Source organism: Cheilinus undulatus, linkage group 14 (assembly GCF_018320785.1).
Source record: "Cheilinus undulatus linkage group 14, ASM1832078v1, whole genome shotgun sequence".
NCBI lineage: Eukaryota > Metazoa > Chordata > Actinopteri > Labriformes > Labridae > Cheilinus > Cheilinus undulatus.
The window spans coordinates 46,653,004-46,674,342 of NC_054878.1; the positions used below are offsets into that span (position 1 = coordinate 46,653,004).

Consider the following 21,339-nt stretch of genomic DNA (forward strand, 5'->3'; position numbering starts at 1 on the left):
AAAGCAATCCTAATACAGGGATGATAGAAATTATTGAACCCCTTGGATGTTTGACCCTTTTATTGACTTTATAAATCAGTCATAATTTTCTCCTTCTCTAAACCATTTCTGTGTAGCTTTCTCTGGATGCTTTGGCTCATTGTCTGACTGAAAAATAAATCTTCTCCCAAACCGTAGTTCTCTGTCAGAAGTAGTAGAAGAAGATTGATTTTCCTAATTTTCCTGACATTCTTTTTACCCTCTGCCTTTACAAGCCTTCCAGGGCCTGGCTGCTAAGAAGCATCTCCACAGCATGATGCTGCTGAGAAGCATTCCCACAGCACTATGCTGCTGAGAAGCATCCCCACAGCATGATGCTGCTGAGACGCATCTCCACGGTACGATGCTGCTGAGAAGCATCCCCACATCATGATGCTGCTGAGAAGCATCCCCACAGCATGATGCTGCTGAGAAGCATCCCCACTGCACGATAATGCTGAGAAGCATCCCCACAGCATGATGCTGCTGAGAAGCATCCCCACAGCATGATGCTGCCGAGAAGCATCCCCAAAGCATGACGCTGCTGAGAAGCATCCCCACAGCATGATGCTGCTGAGAAGCATCCCCACAGCATGATGCTGCCGAGAAGCATCCCCACAGCATGATGCTGCTGAGAAGCATCCCCACAGCACCATGCTGCTGAGAAGCATCCCCACAACATGATGCTGCCACCAGCATGCTCCATAGTGGGGATGGTGTGTTTGTGGTGATATCAGTGTTTGACGTCTTGTCTGATGGTCTCAAAGCTCCATTCTGGTCTCATCAGACCAAAGAACTTTCTTCCTCTTGACCATGGAGTCTCCCACAGTCCTTCTGGTGAACTCTAGTCCAGATTGAAACTGAGTTTTCTTCAACTTTCTCTTTGCCACTCTCCCATAAAGCTCTGACTGGTGAAGAACCCGGCCAACAGTTGTTGTCTGCAGAGTCTCTCCATCTCAGCTGCTGAAGCTTGGAACTCCTTCAGAGTAGTCACAGCTGTCTTGGTGGCCTCTCTCACTAGTCTCGTTGAATTGAATTTGGATTATTTTATTTGATAGGGACAATGCAGTATAACATAGTTTCATAACAGAGCATAAATCTGATGTGCTGCACAGAGAGTTTATAGCAGTTATTAATTGTCTTTATACTACAATTACAGATACACATTTACTGCACTCAGCTGATCCTCATTTCTCTAACTGTGAGACTACTAGCACCAACTGTCTGGACCTCTGTTGGATTTATTATTAATATATTTATACAGTCACTTATTTTACCATACATATACATATTTTTATTTTATTGACATTACTTTGTAAACATCTATTTTTTTTTTTACTTGGGCATTAAAGATGGGTTTTTTTGTCAAACAGCCAAATGATAGTGACCATGGTTGATTTATGAACTCAATTAAAGAGTAAAACATTCAAGGGTGAATACTTAGAGCTACTGTACGTTGTTATCATCAGTTGTGTTTGTCTGATAACCTCTAAAAATGAACATTGAATGGCAGTCACCATCACATGGACAAGTTTACACTACAGAGCCATAATGATGCAGTTTGAGTACTACTGTATTTTCTAGGTCCACAATTACATATTGGTCTAAAAATCTGCAGTCCACACATTTGCAGATCTGTCTACATATTTGCAGATCTATCTCCACATTTGCAGATCTATCTACACATTTGCAGATCTGTCTGCACATTTACAGATCTGTCTGCACATTTACAGATCTATCTACACATCTGCAGATATATCTACTCATTTGTAGATAAATCTGCACATTTGCAAGATCTATCTGCACATTTGCAGATATGTGCACACATTTGCAGATCTATCTGCACATTTGCAGATCTATCTGCACATTTACAGATCTATTTACACATCTGCAGATCTAGCTACACATTTGCAGATCTATCAGCATATTTGCCGATCGATCTACACATTTGTACATTTCTCTACACATTTAAAGATCTATCTAAATATTTGCAGATCTACCTGCACATTTGCATGTCTATCTACATATTTTTACATCTGTCAGCACATTTGCAGACCTATCTACAGATTTGCAGATCTATCTGCACATTTGCAGATCTATCAGCACATTTGCAGACCTACCTGCACATTTACAGATCTATCTACACACTTGCAGACCTGTCTACACATTTGCAGACCTGTCTACACATTTGCAGACCTATCTGCACATTTGCAGGCCTATCTACACATTTGCTGATCTATCTACACATTTGCAGATCTATCGGCACATTTGCAGATCTGCCTGCACATTTGCATGTCTATCTACATATTTTTACATCTGTCTACACATTTGCAGACCTATCTGCACATTTGCAGGCCTATCTACACATTTGCAGATCTATCAACACATTTGCAGACCTATCTAAACATTTGCAGATCTGTCTACAGATTTACAGATCTATCTGCACATTTGCAGATATGCCTATACATTTGTAAATCTACCTGCACATTTACAGATCTATCTACACATTTGCAGATCTACCTGCACATTTGCAGATCTATCTACCCATTTGCATCGCTACCTACAAATTTGCAGATCAATCTACACATTTGCAGATCTGTGTATGTATTTGTGGATCTTCTTAGGTATTATATGATAGTTTTGCACCAATAATAGCTCCATACAGTTTTAGCTCATATTAGAACCCTTTGTTTGTGTGGTCAAGGTATTTAGGAGTTAATAGTCAAGTCAATTTTATTTAACAAATTAAAAACATCTACGGTGAACCAAAGTTCTTGACTGAGTAATAGGTGAAATATTCAAAAAGAATATAGAGTACCTCATAAAAAAAATCCCAGTTATAGTCACAATGTGTAAAGGATTATCTCTTGGGCTGGACTCAGTGCCATTCAGATAGTTAAATGCTGTCTGGTTGGATAGAAAAGTTTCCTCCTTGCTCTTAGTTTTGGCCTCAAATTCAACTTTTTGTCAACAGCAGTGGAGATCTGCCAGTGGCGTGCAATGAGGAAACTTGTTTTTAAGACATTTTCATGCAAGAAATTTCTTTTCCGATCCTGGAAAACAACCCATTGTCAAGTTATCTGAAGATGAAAACCTCTGGATAATGATGCTGCCTTTAAATCTACATTTACTAACTAACTAATGGAAAACATTTGCCAGTGTTGTTCCATGGTTTTACATTTCCAGGGCAGATTCAAATGTTTTCTATAAAGCAGTGACAATATCTTTAGGGGGTCACTTTCACTGTGATGTGGTTCAAGAAATGTCGTGAAATAAGATAATTTGTTTGGAACCAAAGGATGTTATCTCATCTTTCTGGCAGATTTTAGTGCCTACTATTAGATTAGAATTTAGCTTTGCAGAAAAAGCTTAAAACAGGAGGTTAAACTCCCTCTTGCTGCCAGTTTGGTGGTTAGCTCAAAGGCCTGAGTTGTCCCAGGACAGCTGTTGAAGTGGAAGCTTTCTGCATTAATCCGAATTTATCTCTGAGCTTCTACTGTTCCTGTTACTGAGCAGCATGAAGACAGTTACTGACTGAAGCTGCATCCAAGAAAACTGGGCTCACAGAACCTTAGACTGCAACATCGTTCAAGCTGAGAGTCTCTCTGCATCTGCCAAACTCCTTCTTTCTCCTTAACGTCTTTACTTAGAATACTCCAGTTCAACCAGTTCAAAGAGATTTCTCCTCTCCCCCACCAGGACCAGGTATCTGGGACCACCACCTCTACTGTCCTGAAGAACCTGGAGCCAAACACAGAGTACACCGTCACCCTGGTGCCTGTCTACCACGAGATGGAGGGCAAATCTCAGTCTGCAAACGGAAAGACAAGTGAGTTCCGATCCGTCTGCTGAGTGATTTGTAGATGGAGGACATGGCCTGGACCTTGAGATACGAAAAGAAAGAGCCAGAACTGGTTTTACTCTGAAGGTGGAAACAGATAGAATACAGTAAAACTTTATGGGCCACATGAGCTGAAATCCATCTGCAACTCAGCAAGAGCTATTACAACAGCAGAAAATGTTAAAACACCAGTAAAATAAGAAAAATACATAAAATAGAGCAGTTTCCCTGGAATTTCTTTCACTTACAACAAAAAGCCTCTTCCAGAAAATCCAAGGATGGATATCTTTTTATTTCACCCATCAGGTGGATATGATAAGCATGCTATCACATGTAAACCCATAAAGAATGAACAGTTACAACACCTTGGATGCATCTGCAAAGTTTTTTGTGTTATGGCACTGGTTTGGTACCGTACGCATAGGCCAGGGGTCATCAAGGATATTTGCACAAGGGCCAGATTCAGTCTTGACAGGGTCTCTGGAAGCCGGACTTCCAAATAAAGTAAAATGAAATCAATATTTTGTTCTGATTAACATATTTTATTAGTATTTGTATTTTCTTTCAAAACGCAGGACACTTTTAGTCATTGCCCGAGAGCAGTGGTTTTCAAACTTTTTTCACCCAAGGCACACCTAAGGTTAAGCCAGAATCTCAAGGCACGCCATATTCATATCAATACAAAATAGACTTTTGAAATAATTCAACAGTCAAGGAGGCCCATAAGGGGGAAAAGGGGAGAGGTTTCTGAGGGCCCAGACAACTGGGGGTGGCAAAAGTGGGCAAAAGGTGCCTGAAAGGTGGCAAAAATTGGTTAAAGTGATGATAAAACATGGCAAAATTGGGTAAAAAAGTGTCAAGACAAAGTCAAAAATGGTTAACAATTGGCATAGGGGCCACAAAATTGGTTAATAGTGGCAAAAACATGTTGAAAGTGTCAAAAAGGTGTCAAAAAGGGGTTACAAGTTGCCAAAAGGGTTAAATGTTGCAAAAAGGTGGTTAAAATGGTTTAAAAGTGATTAAAAAATGGGCAAAATTAGGCAAAAAGTGGCCAAACAAAGGCTTAGTGAGTGAAAATTAGCAAGAAGGTGGAAAAAATGGGTTGAAAGTGTCAAAAAGGTGACAAAATAGGTCACGTGGCAGAGAAGTGGCAAATAAGGGTTAAAGTTGCCAAAATGTGGTAAAAAGTGATCAAAAAATTGGCAAAAATATCCAAATAGCAGAAGTAGGCAAAAGCCATCAAAAAGGCAGCAGAAATTAGTTAAATGTGGCAAAAAGTTTCAAAAAAGTAGGAAAAATGTGTCAAAAGTATTTTTAAAAAGTTGCAAAATTGAAAAAAAGCAGCAAAAATGGTTTAAGTTGACGAAATTTGTGGCAAAATGGGTAGAAAAATTGGTTAACTTGGTTAAAAGTAGCATGAATAATGATAATTTCAACACCAATTTCAAGTCAATAATAGCTTGCCAAATGAGGTAAATGTTAGCCAGGATGCTAGCACCAATGCTACTGATCCAACACACTCATCAATAAATCACATCTGGGGAGGGTCCAATCTCTGGGTTTTTCAGGGGTGCAGCCAGATCCCCAAGGCACACCTAGACTGGTCTCAGAGCACACTAGTATGCCTTGAGACACCATTTCAGAACCACTGCCCTAGAGAGATCTATTCCAATCTATAATGCCGTAGACCACAAGGAGACAGGCATGCACACAATTGGCTGGGCACTGGACAGTACTACTTTGCTGTTGGCTAATTTTTGTCCCTTTGTGCCACTCCACAACCCATTTGGACGCTTAGCGACCATTTTTGCCACTCTTTAACCCCTTTTCACCACTTTATATGGCCATTTTTGCCAGTTTTAACACATTTTTTTAATATTTACAAGTGAATTTCTGTAAAAACAGATCAAATGTGAAGTCATTCTAAAACTGTTTGATTGCTTTTGGGGTGGATTTAACAGCTGCAGACATTTAAAGCCAAGATATACTCTTAAAAGCACAGCATTTTTTTTTACTGCTTTTCTGAATTTAACAATCTTTTGGGGCCAGACAAGAAGCTTTGGCTGCCAGTTGATGATTAGTGGCATAGGCTGAGTCCTCAGTGAGTGCTGAGTGCTTTCAGGTTCAATCCCCAATCCTTCCCAGTTTGGTTCCCTGCTCCCTCTTCCCATATTTCTTATCTATCTTCAGCCATCCAATAGAATTAAGGCAAAAAAATAAAACCCAAAGCATGCTAAGCTTCTGAAAATTTCAAACTTAAGAGTTTAACCACGGTGTACTTAACTGACACTTGGTGAAAGAATAAAAGAGCAGACATGCCCTGGTATGCCATGTGTTGTTTGCTAGCTGACACTATTACTATTGGTGAGTGACTGCCAGTGTACTCCCTAAACCTGGGAAAAAGAGGGTGAACAAACTTAGGACAATCATCAGAGAGTTATATTTTTAATCCAGTTAGGATTCCCTCCATCTCTAAGTGTTTACTGACTCCTCATTCCTTAGATCCTATGGGTGGAGTGAAGAACCTGCAGGTGATCGACCCGGCCATCAACACCCTGACGGCTCGCTGGGAACCAGCCCCGGGAAATGTCCGCAGCTACAAAGTCTTCTACACAGCTGAACCAGGAGGCGAAGAAAAAATGGTAGGAGTGGATTTATTGAACTGTTTTTTTAATTGTTATAGTCTGGATTCTGGTTCCTGTGCAGAGTTTGCATGTCTCCCCATGTATGTGTGGGTTCCCTGCTGGTACTCCGGCTTCCTCCCACTGCCACCACCAAAGACATACTCATTGGGGTAACTGGCGATTCTAAATTGGCTGTAAGTTTGAGAGTGCCTGATTGTTTGTCAGCCCTGCGATTGGCTGGCGACCCACCTTTACCCTGCCTCTCACCCAATGACAGCTGGGAGAGACTCAACGGGTTGAGCAGTATGGTTAATGAATTATATGAGTTCAGTTTATTGTAAAAGCTCCAGGACAGCCCGATCACATCTTTCAACACTTGAGCCATTCTCAGCTTTTAGGTTTGCAAAATACGTTTTAGCAAGAGTAGTTGCAAAGGTCTGAATTTTATCACAACAAAAAAACAAAAATAAGCAATGCTTTCTCTCTCAGTGGGTGTACTTGAACATGTTTTCAAACCAACATCATGCACTCAGACAAAAAAGCCAGCTATCAGCTACCCTTAGATTAGGACTCAGTCCCAGTACAGTGTTGTTCCTGCCTCAGCTTAACCACTACATTTGAATAGTCTCCTCTAGGGATAGGCTGTAAGGTGGTAAAAATGGTCTAAAAGCAGCAAACACTAAGAGAAAAGTGGCAAAAATGCGTGGGAAGTGACCAAATAATGAGTTTAAAGTGGCAAAAATGAGTGAAAAGTGACTAAAATGGGCAAAGGAAAAAGGTGGGAAACATGGGCAAAAAGGCAGCTTCAATGGGTGAGAAGAAGCAAAAAGGGCAAAAAATTACAAAAAGCAGGATAAAAGTGTCAAAAAAGGGAGAAAAGCGACAAAAAGAAGTGGCAAAATGGGCGTAACGCGGCAATCACTGGGGGAAAAGTGGCATAAAGGGCAGGAAGTGGCAAAAATTGGTGAAAAGTGGCAAAAGAATGAATTATAGGTGGCAAAAATGGTCCAAAAGTGGGAAAAACATGGAGAAAAATGAGTGAAAAGTGACTAAAATGGGCAAAACTCAGAAAAAGGTGGCAAAAAATGGGCAGAAAGCATGACAGAGTGGCAAAATGGGAACTTAAATTGCATTTAATTGCAATACAATACAATAACTTTATTAATCCCTGAAGGGAAATTCAATTGTCTGGAGTCTCATCTGTTTATAGTAGAATTATATAGTCTTATTGCTTATGGTATGAAAGATCTTCTATATCTTTCCGTCCTGCAACGAAGAGAGAGGAGCCGTCCACCACTGTTGTTTCTTTGGTCATTTAGGGAGATATGAAGTGGATGATCCATGTTCCCCAGAATGGCCTCCACCTTCTTCACTGTGCATCTCTGTACCACATCCTCCAATGACTTTAACTTGATTCCAACCACAGAGCCAGCTTTTTTTCACCAGTTTGTTCAGATGCCTTGCATCCTTGTGTTTTACACTGCCTCCCCAGGCAGCCTAAATGGGTGAAAAGCGGCAAAAAAAGGTGACAAAAGGGGCAAGAAATTGCAGAAAGCAGGATAAAAGTGTCAAAAATGGGCTAAATGCAGTAAAAATGGAATTAAAGTAGCAAAAAATTGCACATTAAGGGCAGTGGAAATATGCAGACAACAGAATAGAGAATGACATTTAAGTCTGACAATTAAAGCCTACTGTTTAAGAAGGGGAAACAAATGGATTAATGTGACTTGCAATGGATAATGTCTGACGTAAAATTTCCCTTTTTAAGGTTTTATGGGGGAATAATGTTTCAGATTAAGATGTAAAAGATCCACAAATCATCACAAATGAGCCACTTGTTGAGTATTACTGGTCTAATATCGTTATGTAATGTTGTTTAAATGCATTGTGGTCATTTCAACCCCTTAAAGCAGGGGTGTCAAACTTACCGGCCCACCAGATCAGATCATGGTTTTATTATAACTGGCCCACCAGTATGAGGTCTGCAGATTTCCTCCAGTATAAAAATGTAAACTTAATCTGATATTTGTAATATCCTTGATGGGTCATAAAAAATAGAAAAAGGAGTAGTAAACAGTAAAATAACAGTAAAAATAATTTGATTAAAAGTCATGAACATAGGAGAAATTTGTGTTTTCTCTATATTTTCAATTTTCCATCTCACAGTTATGACTCAAAGTTATGATTTTGACTGTTTCTTTCATATTTTAACCTTTAAATCTCATTACTTTGACTTTTTATTTCATATTTTTACCTTTAAGATCTATAATAATTTTAGACCCTTTTTTGACTTTTTAAAGTCATGATTTGGACTTTTATCTTGATTTTTTACCTTTAAACCTCATGATTTTTTTATGTTATTTCAGATTTTGACTTTTAAAACTCATGAATTTGAAATTCAATTTCATATTTTGACAATTTAAACAGACGATTTTGATGTTTATCTCATATTTTGATTATTAAGTATAATGATTTTGAATTTTATCTTAGTTTTGCTGAGCATTTCAGCTCCTAAATTTGACTTCTATTCCATTTTTCTACCTCTAAAACTCATGATTTTGAATTTTATTTCGTATTTTGACTTTTAAATCTCATGATTTTGACTTTAATCTCGCTTTTTGACTGTTAAAACTCATGGTTTCAGTATTCTACTCTTATGGTAAATTTTACGGAAATTTTGATTTTTTTTTTTATTTCAGTAGAAAGTTATATAAACATTTCAGTTCCAAAAATGAGAGTTTTCTGGCTATAATTTGTGTTTTCAGGCTTTAATGGGTTAATTTTGAACATGCATTTAAAAAAATTGCTCAAAGTAGAAATGTTTGCTTTTGTTGTGTGTGTGTGTGTGTGTGTGTGTGGGTGTGTGGGCGTGTGGGGGGGTGTGTGTGTGTGGGTGTGTGGGGGGGTGGGGGGGGGGTGTGTGTGTAAATGCTGCGGATGCCTACCGATGTCATATCAGGAACTTAAAAAGGGTCGTTTCTTTTCATGGGGGAAGTTTCACCACTATCCTGCAGAAGTCTCTTTCAAGGGGACAATCAACATGGAGGGTAGCAGTAAAAATTAGAAATGGGACTGAAACTTAGTTTGAAAATTTGTCAGTAAAACAATCATGCTTGATTACTTTGGATCGAGGAGAAGAAAAGTTGAAAACAGCTAAAGCTAATCAGAATTCCTATCATCACAACATAAAGAACATATTATTGTGCACCATAGTTTCTCCTCCTAAAGTGCAGGCCTACCATTGAAAGAGACTTAAAGTTCAAACAGTTAAAGTGTGATGGTAGGATTGTTATTGCCAATATTTTGGACAAAGAAATTCGCTGCATTTGTTTGGAATAACTTTCTTTTTTCTTTTTTCATATTGACAAATCTCAAAGATAAGTTGCATAGATAAGTGCAATGCTTGTTTTGTCCATATAGTTCTACCCTATCTCTGTATCACATTAAGTTTTGATCCCTGACCACTGATAGTTTTCCTCCTCTTAAACAGGAGGAGGTGTCAGGAGGCACCACCAGCACCATCCTCAGGAACCTGGAGGCCAACACTGTCTACAATGTAGCTGTCGTTCCTGTCTATCCAGACGTGGAGGGCATTCGTCAGGCCGAGAAGGGAAAGACAAGTAAGTGACTCGGTCTTTACTTCCTCTTAAGGACATTAAACTAGTCACCACTTGAAAGCACAATCAGGTGACGGTGGAAATTAGAGCTAGCTAGTGTTGGGCAAGTTACTGAAAAATAGTAACTAGTTACAGTTACTAGTTACTGCTCGCAAAAAGTAACTGAGTTAGTAACTGAGTTGCTGCTTTGTAAAAGAAACTAGTTACTTTGAAAAGTAACTCAGGCGTTACTTTTTTCACTTCAATCCTCATTATTGTACACATCACATCAATTTGTGTAGTTATGACAGTGTGAGAGGAAATAACTCAAATTTTATATAACATTGTAGCCATTATCATTATGTTGGAAAGTGGTGAAACAATAGAACTCAGTAGAAATGTTTCTCAATTTTTGACAGTGTTAAAGCATTTTAACACTGTTTAAGAAGTTTTAAAATACATCTAGGCTACTCTACTGACAGAGTAAAGATTAAATCCTGGCTGCTCTTTGAATATCTTTTTACATGGCGGTCCTATCCCTCGTCTTATCTTTTTCTCTTATTTTTCTGAAGACAGCGGACTACACAGCTTATATCAGATGCGTGTCTTTAACAGCATACCTTGCTATCAGTCTGTTTAGTGCTTCCTTAGTGACACACTCTGCAGCTGGCGGCGAATTAAATCCAGTCTTGGGTTGTTTAGATGGGGCGGTTCCTCCCTGCTTGCTCTGCCCAGCTAACGTGAGCTGTATCTGGGTTAGCAGTGTCTTTAGCATCCGGCTCTCTTGAAATTAGTTTAGCTGAAGCATGTTGTTTAACTCAGTACTTCGTAAAGTTTAAACTGCTGTTCGTGGAGGTGGAAAGGTTTTACTTCCCTGTTCTTTTTTGTCCTTTATCCCAAGGAGGGAAAAGTAATTCTGGTGTTTCCAAGACAGAGAGCTCACGCTCAAGTGCTCAGCCATGACGTGTGTGTGCGCGCTTCAGTGCCTGTGTTTGTTTGTTTCTGCAGAGGCTGTTCTAGGATGCTGATGTGCTTACTGCTCTGTCACGTCGTCTGCCGAACCAGATGTTTGCTAACCTTCATCAAAGAGTTGTCAGCTGTAAAAGTAACGAGTAACGTGTGATCTAAATTCCCAGTAACGCTAACGGCATTATTCATTTTGAAAAGAAACGCGTTACACTACTAGTTACCACAAGAAGTAACGGAGTTACTGTAACGCGTTACTTAGCAATGCGTCACACCCAACACTGGTGGTAACATACGTTGAAGTATGGGTTTGCATAGTTACGCAGATAAATAATCTAAGCTGAAATTCTCCTTTATGCTGCGACGTTTATATCCAAATAGACATTTACAGAAAACAAAAATAACACAGTGCTATGAGAAAGAATTTACCCATGTCCTTATTTTTTCTTTTTTTTCTGCGTATTTGTCACACTAAAATGTTTCAGAAGGGTAAATAAGATAAATACAAAAGTTGGTTTTTAAATGGTGATTTCATAAGTTAAAGGGAAAAAGTCATCCAAACCTACAAGGCCAAATATATAAAAGCCCCCCCCCCCCAAATCATGAATTAACTCTGATTAATCACATATTTTAATAAAACTGAGTTCAGTTTGACTATCCACACCCAGACCTAATTACTGCCACACTTGCTGGATTCAGAAACCCTTTAAATAGAACCTGTCTGACCAAGTGAAGTAGGATCTCCAACAGATCATGAAACCATCTAAAGAAATTCAAGAACAGATGAGAAATAAAGTCATTGACATCTATCAGTCTGAAAGGGTTACAGCAATATTTCTAAGGCTTTGGGACTCAGTGAGAGCCATTATCCACAAATGGAGAAAACTGTGAACAGTGGTGAACCTTCCCAGGAGTGGCCAGCCTACCAAGATGACTCCAAGAGCGCATGGACGACTCATCCAGGAGGTCCCAGAAGAACCCAGAACAACATCTAAAGACCTGCAGGCCTCACTGACTCAGTTAAGGTCAGAGTTCATGATTCAATGATCAGCAAGAGACTGGGCAACAATGGCATCATGGGAGAGTTCCAAGACCAACACCACTGCTGAGCAAAAAACAAAGGCTCGTCTCACATTTGACTAAAAACATCCTGATGATCCCCAAGACTTCTTGGAAAATTTTCTGAGTACTGACCAGACAGAAGAGGAACTTTCTGGAACCCTTACCCTCACTCCTCAACAGTTCCACCAGCCTTCTAAAATTACCAACTGTGGCCGATTGTTGGAGGGAAAAAGCCTAAACATGGAACATTCCATCATCTGCTTTTGATGATGTCATCCTTTGAAGCCTTTTATGTTATTAAAGGATGGTTCATCTTTAAAGGATGGCATCATCTTCAAGGATGACATAATCTTCAAAGGATGGCATCATCTTCAAAGGATGGTGTCATCTTTCAAGGATGACATCATCTTCAGTGGATGGCATCATATTCAAAGGATGCTGTCATCTTCAAAGGATGTCATCTTCAAAGGATGCCGTCATATTCAAAGGATATCATCTTCAAGGATGACGCCATCTTCAAAGGATGCCGTCATATTCAAAGGATATCATCTTCAAGGATGCCGTCATCTTCAAAGGATGCCGTCATATTCAAAGGATATCATCTTCAAGGATGACGCCATCTTCAAAGGATGCTGTCATCTTCAAAGGATGCCGTCATATTCAAAGGATATCATCTTCAAGGATGCCGTCATCTTCAAAGGATGCCGTCATATTCAAAGGATATCATCTTCAAGGATGCCGTCATCTTCAAAGGATGCCGTCATATTCAAAGGATATCATTGTCAAGGATGACGCCATCCTCAAAGGATGACGTCATCTTAAAAGGATGACGTCATCTTCAAGGATGACGCAATCTTCAAAGGATGGCATCATCTTCAAAGGATGATATTCCATGCTTGCCTTTAGCCACAGGCCTGTCTCGACCCCCAGTTATCATTCCAGTAGGATTCATTAGCTAAATAGTACATCCTTCTAAAACATCTTTATGACAGCATGAGGGAGAAAAGCTGTTAAAGTAACACAGCATTTCATCAGAAGAACATCAGACCAACAGTCAGACATGTTGATGGTAGTGTGACCGTCTGGACCAGGACCTGGACCACTAGAACCATGAATTCTGCTTTCTAGCAAAGGATCCTGAAGGAGAATGTCCGGCCATCAGTTCATGACCTCAAGCTCAAGACAACTTGGGTTATGGAGCAGGACCAAGATCCCAGACACACCAGCAAGTCCACCTCTGAATGGACTAAAACTAAATGAAGGTTCTGGAGTGGTCTAGTCAAGGTCTGAACTTAAATCTGATTGAGAATAATGTAGAATATATGGAAATTTAACTTTCTGATGTAAAACACTGGAAAAAATAGCTTTTTCATGATATTCTGTTTTTAGATGCCCCTGCAGCTGTGTTCTTTATATTTTTGCAGTTTAATTTGGGCACAACTAATTGCCCTCAGTTATACTATCATGCCATGATATTTAATTCAGAACTTGAATCTGAAGTACTGAATACACTTCCATGTGCCAAGTACACCATGCAGGATTGATTTAACTCAGTTTGTTGAAGTTTTGACAGAAACTTCCCTGGTAGAAAAATAACAGTTTCTATGATGACAGCAGTTCAAAGCCATTATAGAAACAATCAGTGTCATTTTTACATAATTAAATGAACATTTCTGTATTTTAAACTGATTTTTGGGACGTCACATAAAACAATGAGGATCTTTGTAAACCGGAGAGCTGTCTGAAAGCTGCAGGGTGGTATGAGTTCAAGAACTCAAACGGCATTAATGTTGGGACTGGAAAAGTCTTTTTGGTACATGTTGATTTCATTATTTGATTATTCTTTGGTCTTTGCTTCAAATGATGCCTGAGAGGATAGTTTCATTTCATTAAGCCTACGATTACTAGATTTTCTTTTCTCCACCTCTCTCCCTTGGATTGTTGGTGACAGAGACTCAGACGTGACTGAAGGACATGGCAAAATAAAAATGTACCCAGTGGTCAGTGCACTGAAGTCAATATCTTTATTCAGAACTCAGGATTAAATGTCCTGACATGTTCAGGTTCATGTAAACCGCTGAAGGATGATCTCGCAGACTGGACTGGTTTGATTATCTCTCCATGTTGATGCAAGAACTGATGTTTTATAGCTACCATAAAACTCCATTTAATGCTCATGCCATTGATGTTTGTGATGTATTTATTTCTTGGAGCTTTGTTTTATTTGTTTTTATTGTATTCAGCGTGACTCAGAGGCATGCAGAGATGAACAGATAGAAACAATTAAAACAAACAGAGCTGCTTTTAATCTTGCTGTGCCCTATCCTGTAGAGCACATCTCTTAAAAAATAGTCTGTTCTTATCAAAATCAGGAGAGGATAATTTGGTCAATTTCTGGTTTTAGTTCAGGAGAAAGCTAATAGAATTGCTTCAGACAAATCCAAAACAGGTTTCTATCAAATCTAGTTTGCAATGTGATAAACTTTCAGCGCCCTTTATTCCTTTAACATTCTTTTCCCACCATTGGTGTTACACGTGGCAGATGATGGTTTATACGACAGGTTTGCATCTAAAATATGCAGCTTTTGTTGTGTAAATGTACTTTATTTATATAGCTCTTTAAAACACCCAACAGGTGACCAAAATGCTTTTCAAAAAATCAAATAGCATTAAAATAAGCACAAAACCAACCCATAAAGATAAAAAATAGAACCATTTATAACTAGATCAAAATTACAATTTCAGCTGAAATTGCATGAGAAGCTGAGAGCTGAATTGTGAAAGAACTGCTAAAAATAGCCAAAAACACAAAGATAGCGTGAAATAGCATAAAAATGGCATGAAATAGCATAAAATGGCATAAAAGTAGCTGAAAATGGCATTCAGTAGCTAAAAAAGGATACAAATAGCTGAAAGTAGCCTAAAAAGCTAAAAATAGCCTAAAAATAGCTGAAAATAGCTTAACAATAGCTGAAAGTAGCCTTAAAATATCTGGAAATAGCATAAAAATAGCTGAAAATAGCCTAAAAGTAGCTGAAAATGGCATTCAATGGCTGAAAAAGCATAGAAATAGCTTAAAAAAGCATGTAAGTAGCTGATTTTGGCCTAAAAGTAGCTGAATATTACATTCAATAGCTAAAAAAAGGATAAAAATAGCTAAAAGTAGCCTAAAAAAAGCTGAAAATAGCCTACAAATAGCTGAAAGTAGCCTGAAAAAGCTCAGAATAGCCTAGACATAGCAGAAAATGGCAGGCAGAGCCTGGGTGCAGCAACTGAAAAGGCTCGGTCACTCCAGTGTTTATATTTAGACCTGGGCACTTCCAGCAAAAGTTGGTTGGATGACCTCAAAGCCCTGCCGTGTTCCCGAACAGTTAAAATCTCAGATAAACAGGACAGAGCAAGGCCATTCAGAGCTTTAAAAACAAACATTAAAAGTTTAAAATTAATTATAAAAAGGACTGGAAGCCAATAAAGGGAAAAGAGAATGGGAGTAATGCGGTCTGGTTGTGTTTGTTAAAAGACGTGCAGTGGCATTTTGCACAAGTTGAAGGCGTCTGACTGAGGATAGGGAGGTTCCAACATAAAGTGCATTGCAGTAGTCCAGCCTGGAACTTATTAAGGCATGGATAGCGATGTCAAGATCATAACGGCTCAAAAAAGGTTTGTATTTGGCAAGAAGACGTAATCGATAAAAGCTTGTCTTCACTACATTGTCAATTTGTTTATCAAATCTCAGATGACTGTCAAAAATCACTCCAAGATTTCTGACTGAACCTTGAAGACAAAGCACCAAAGCCAGCTGTCTCAGCATCTCCAAACATGATATATTCTGGGTTTTTTTTCTTCATTTAAGTGAGGAAAATGTTGGGCTAACCACTGCTTGATATCAGAAATACAATCGAGCAAAGAATTTTGTGTACCATTTTCTTTTGACTTCATTGGCAAATAGATTTACAAATCATCTGCATAACAATGAAAGGATAAATTGTGCTTGGCTGTAATTGACCCAAGTGGCAACATATATAGTGAAAAAAGAATGGGGCCAAGAATAGACCCCTGTGGGACTCCACAGGAGAGAAGCACAAGATGAGAACAGGTCACCAATCATTACAGAAAAGCTTCTGCTTGACAAATAAGATGTGAACCACTTGAAAGCATTGCCATGGATGCTAACATGATGGTTGTGTGACAGGAGAACTGTATGGTCCACTGTGTCAAATGCCGCAGTGAGATCCAGACCCCTGGGGACAAATAAAGTTTTTTTGAATTCGAATTTGAATTTGAACACCAAGACATGCAACTCTTCTGCTTACCAAAGTAAAGTTATGATTTATGTCTGATAGTGGAAAGTTTTGACCTTAATTGTGAAATTATGACCATAAATTTGCTTTACGTTGCTAAAACCATCATGGAAATTTGGACTGATTTATTCCTGCCAGCAGAGCGGGTACGTCGAAATCTAATCTTCTCAGCAGCTGACTTGTGGTTGTTCCTCGTTCCACCAATGCAGCTCTACAATAACACACCCCTGGAAAAATCTTTGTCTCCTGGAGCAGTGGTTCTTAACCCTTTCAGCCCGCAACCTGCAAAATAAAGGTTCCAGAGATCAGGGACCCCCACTGTACCTGAAGGTGGCTGAACACAGCCATGTGTGTCCAAGAATAGTCATGTGCAGACAAGGCCATCCATAAGGGGGGAAAATAGGAGAGCTGGAGCCCAGCAAAAGCATGGCCCATTGTAAAGTTAAGCTGTGGTATATCCTTATCAAAGAAACAAATATCTTTAAATCCATTTGTGTAGCAAGTAGCCCTCTTAAAAATGTAAATCCTTTTGATAAAAACAGAAATAAAATACATTAAAAATAGCTAAAATGGGTTAATAATGGAAAAAAATGGTGGGAAAGGTGGTGAAATTGGATTTTAAAAGTAGCAGAAATAAGTTAGAAATGCCAAAAATTAGATTAAAGTGGCAAAAAATAACCCAAAAATGGAAAAAAATGGGTTAAAGTGGCAAAAACGAGTATATTACATTGTAAAAGGGGATTAAAAAAGTGATTAATAAAAAGTGGCTGAAATGGAGTTTAAGTGGCAAAAATAGGTGGAAAATTGGTGAAATGGGATGAAAAATTGATATACTTACATATCAATTTATATTTATAAACTGACAAAAAAGGATTAGCTGAGGCAGAAATTGGAAGAAATGGGTGAAACTGGAAAAATGGGCATATCAAATTATGAAACGTGGTGTAAAATGTGGTAAAGAGGGGTTAATAGTGGCAACAATGGGACAACAGAGCCAACAATAGGCGGAGAGTGTCACGACTTGGTTTCAAAGTGGCAAAAACAGGCAGAAAAAAGTGGTGGAAAGGGTTTAAAAATTAAGAAACAATGGGTTTTAAGAGGCAAAGGTGTGTTAAAATTTGGCAAAATTGGTGTAAAGTGGCAACAGTATTATCTAAAAAGATATTAATTTTTTAAGGCACCTGGAGACCCCATCTCAGTGTCCCGCCACCCCCAGTGGGGTCCTGACCCCAACGTTGAGAACCCCTGTCCTAGAGAACTGAATTTAACTGATCCCATTCTCTGCCTGGAGACAGGAAGAAACATAAATGAAATCATTTTGTTCTGAATCCACTAAAACAAACCAGAAAACCACCAGTTAGGTTCTTAAAGACTGAGGCTGAACACAGACGTTGGTCTACGGCTCACAAATGAACTTAATGAGAGCCAGAATGTTTACCTTCACCGTCTCTGCTGCATCAGGACGTCCTGATGTGGTCAGCCCTCCCATCTGGTACACCCTGCAGGACTGCACCATTGTACAAGATTATCCACAGCAGAAGAGTGCTCAGAGATTTCTTTTAAATAAAAAATACAACTTATTTTAGAGATGTTTTCACATCATTGAACTCCAGAAATTTTAGGTACTCCTCTGTGATCGACAACCTTCCTGATCAGACATCTGGACAGCCCGGGTGAATCCCACCCATCCTGTTCTCCCTTTAGGACAAAGAAGGATTATGTCTCTCGCGTCTCTTTCAGAGCCTCTGGGTGGAGTGAAGAATCTCCAGGTGACTGACCCCACCACTAACTCCCTCAGGGTCCGCTGGGAGCCGGCCGATGGCGACGTCAGGCAGTACCAAATCATCTACGTCCCCACTGGCGGCGGAGCCGAGGCCATGGTCAGATTCTTACCCAGATGATCTTAAATAGTAGAGCTTTCATTTTTTTAGAGTATTGCTTCTATTATCAGAGCTACAATACTGTCAGACTGGATATGTGAGATGGAAAGCTTATCAGCTGGTACAACCAACTTTCTGTCATACCAACCTGCATTTTAGGATAAAAATGGTTTCAGTCAGTATTTAACTGACAGACAAGCTCACTTTTAGAGTTCATTTAGTTCATGGGTGTCAGACTCAAGGCCCGGGGGCCAAATCTGGCCCATGGAACGATTATATCCGGCCCGTAAGATCATATCATATTTGTACTCTAACTGGCCCACCAGTATAAGGTCTGCAGTTTTCATCTAGTATTAAAATGTAAATTTCAACTTGATGATTTAAAATATCCTTGTTAAGCCATAAAAATCTGAAAAGTAAAGAATAAGAAAGATTTCTTAAAATGTCAAGAATGTGGGGAAAGAAATTAATTTGTTTTTATTTCATATTTTCAATTTTGCATCTCAAGATTACGACTCAAACTTATGATTTTGACTTTTCATTTTATGCTTTGACCTTTTCAACTCATAATTTAGACTTTATGTCACATTTTTTATCTTTAGATTCCTAATTTTAAATTTTAAATCATATTTTGACCTTTTCAACTCCTTACTTTGTTTTTTTATCCCATATTTTGATTTTTAAAACATGATTTCAATTTTTTTCCTCATATTTTGACATTTTAAATGACTAATTTTGGCTTTATACGTATATCATATTTTGACCTTTTAAGCTCCCAATTTTGAATATAAGTCATATTTTTAACTTTCAAAGTCATTATTTTGAATTCTAGCTCATATTTTGACATTTTCAACTCCTGATTTTTGGCTTTTTAATCCCATATTCTGAACTATCAGACTAACAGTTTAAAATTTTAAATCATATTTTGACTCTTAAACTCATGGTTTCAAAATTATCTCATATTTTGACCTTTCAAACTTATGATTTCTTTCTCCTGATATATTTGCTCTTTATAAACATTATTTTTCTATGTTTAATATTGTGTTTTGATATTTTTAACTAATAAATTGGGTTTTTTATCTCAGATTTAAGCCTTTAATCTTATCATTTTAACTTTTTGAATTTCCAAATGATTTATTGTCAGTGCTGTTTTTTCATATATTTAATTACTGGTGAAAATGAGGTCAGCAGTTATAGTTAAATGTTGACCCTTTTATGTTGGCCCTCAGGTTAGACCTAAATCCTGAATCCAGCCCCTGCTGTGATTGAGTTTGACACCCCTGATTTAGTTGTTCTGAATGCTTTATAGAACCTGATGAGTGTTGTCTTTAACAAATTGAAATTTTAACTTTTTTCTTCCATTTGTCCTGTTCAGACTCAGGTTTCAGGAATGTCGACTAACACGGTGCTGAGAGACCTGAAGCCAGACACAGAATACAAAGTGACGCTGGTGCCCATTTACCCTGATATGGAGGGGAAACGCATGTCTGAGAACGGAAAGACAAGTGAGTTTAGTTAAAGCAAAGCAGCCAAAACCACAAAGTTTGTTAAAGACTGCAGAAAATCCACCTACAAATCCTTAAAATCACAAGTCCTACGAGTGTTTTTAAACAAAGTTTTCTAAGTTGCATTGATATCTTCAACCAAAGTGGCCTGTTTTTGTTTAAAGGTAAAACTTTAAAAGGGAAATGACAAATATTTCACTAAAGGCTGGCCTTCATGGTACAAATGTGACAAATCCAGTGTGTTTTAAAGCAAAACAAAGCACAAACAGTGTAATCTGCTGAAATAACAGTTGTTGTAAGTTTAGATAATAAGGAAAGTACTTAAAAGGTCAACACACATCACAGAACAGACTTGCTGATCCTCCCTGAAGCGGTGAACTTCAGCCATCTGCAGCTCCTACAAGGTCAAAGAGAGTAATTTGTGGCTGCCACGCTGACTCCACCGTAACTCAAAGAGGAAATTGACAATCATGTCATGGCTTCTGTCGACAGGGGCTCTGGGCGGGGTGAAGAATCTGCAGGTCACTGATCCCACCACCAGCTCCCTGAAGGTGCGCTGGGACCCGGCAGAGGGCAACGTCCGTCAGTATCGCATCTTCTACGTTCCTGCAGCTGGAGGAGCCGAGGACATGGTGAGACATGTTCTGAGACTTTATCTTCATCACACAGTTTTATTTCCTACATGCTGGTATGAAGATGACACTCTGAGAAGAGGGCAGTATGAGGGTTAGAAATTTGTAACTGTTCATGCCGTTTATAATCATCATACATGCTGCAGATGTCTGCAGCATTCAAGAATGATGTTTTATTTTTATGCATATTAGGGCTGGGAAAATAATCAAAAATTTGATTAAATCACAATAGTTGGCTGCAATTTTCAAAATGCAAAAGGTGCACTATTTCTTTGACCTGAAATTTGTGTCAAAATAGCAGTTTTAAACTTGTTTTTTGCAGCAGAGATGTTATGCATGACATATCATGCAACCATTCAGGTGCCATTTTTTCAGAATAGTGTACAACAAGTCCTATCTTCTTCATTTTCTGTTTTCTTGTTAAATATGAGACTGACAAAAAACCCTTCAGTGCAACAATTCATATCCAATTTTCAATAAGAGTCAAAATCATCAGAATTAGTCACTTTTAAAGAATTGTTCAGCCCTGACATAGGTGTAAAAGAAAGTTAAGGAAAAATCGCTTATCAAATCGCATTTGCAATATTGAGGAAAAAAAACGGAATTAGATTTTTTCCAAAATCTTTCAGCCCAAATGCGTATTCATTTTTTTTTCTGATGCCTGAGACGAAACAGTTGGGGTATAAAGATTTGTTCACTCTGGGGTTCAGGCTGTTTTGGGCACCCAAAACACCAGTGGATCCAATCCAATCCACTTTATTTATATAGCACATTTTACAAAACATCATGTTTACCAAAGTGCTGCACAGTAACTAAAACAAGTAAAAACCACAGTAAACATAAAAAAACCATCATAAAATACATAAAAACTTCACAGGGACTAAAAACCAGCTTAAAAAGAAACACACACAGTA

The 21,339-nt window shown here is 38.5% G+C and overlaps 1 protein-coding gene across 3 annotated transcripts in view; it reads left to right on the plus strand.

Moving 5' to 3' along the window:
• Positions 1-21,339, plus strand: part of col12a1b (collagen, type XII, alpha 1b) — a 276,137-nt gene that overhangs the window by 140,049 nt on the left and 114,749 nt on the right. For all 3 annotated transcript variants that reach the window (XM_041805206.1, XM_041805207.1, XM_041805208.1), the window contains 6 exons: positions 3,718-3,847; positions 6,362-6,501; positions 9,974-10,103; positions 18,149-18,288; positions 19,664-19,793; positions 20,286-20,425. In XM_041805206.1, the coding sequence (XP_041661140.1) occupies positions 3,718-3,847; positions 6,362-6,501; positions 9,974-10,103; positions 18,149-18,288; positions 19,664-19,793; positions 20,286-20,425 (810 nt within the window). The remainder of the gene's footprint in view (positions 1-3,717; positions 3,848-6,361; positions 6,502-9,973; positions 10,104-18,148; positions 18,289-19,663; positions 19,794-20,285; positions 20,426-21,339) is intronic.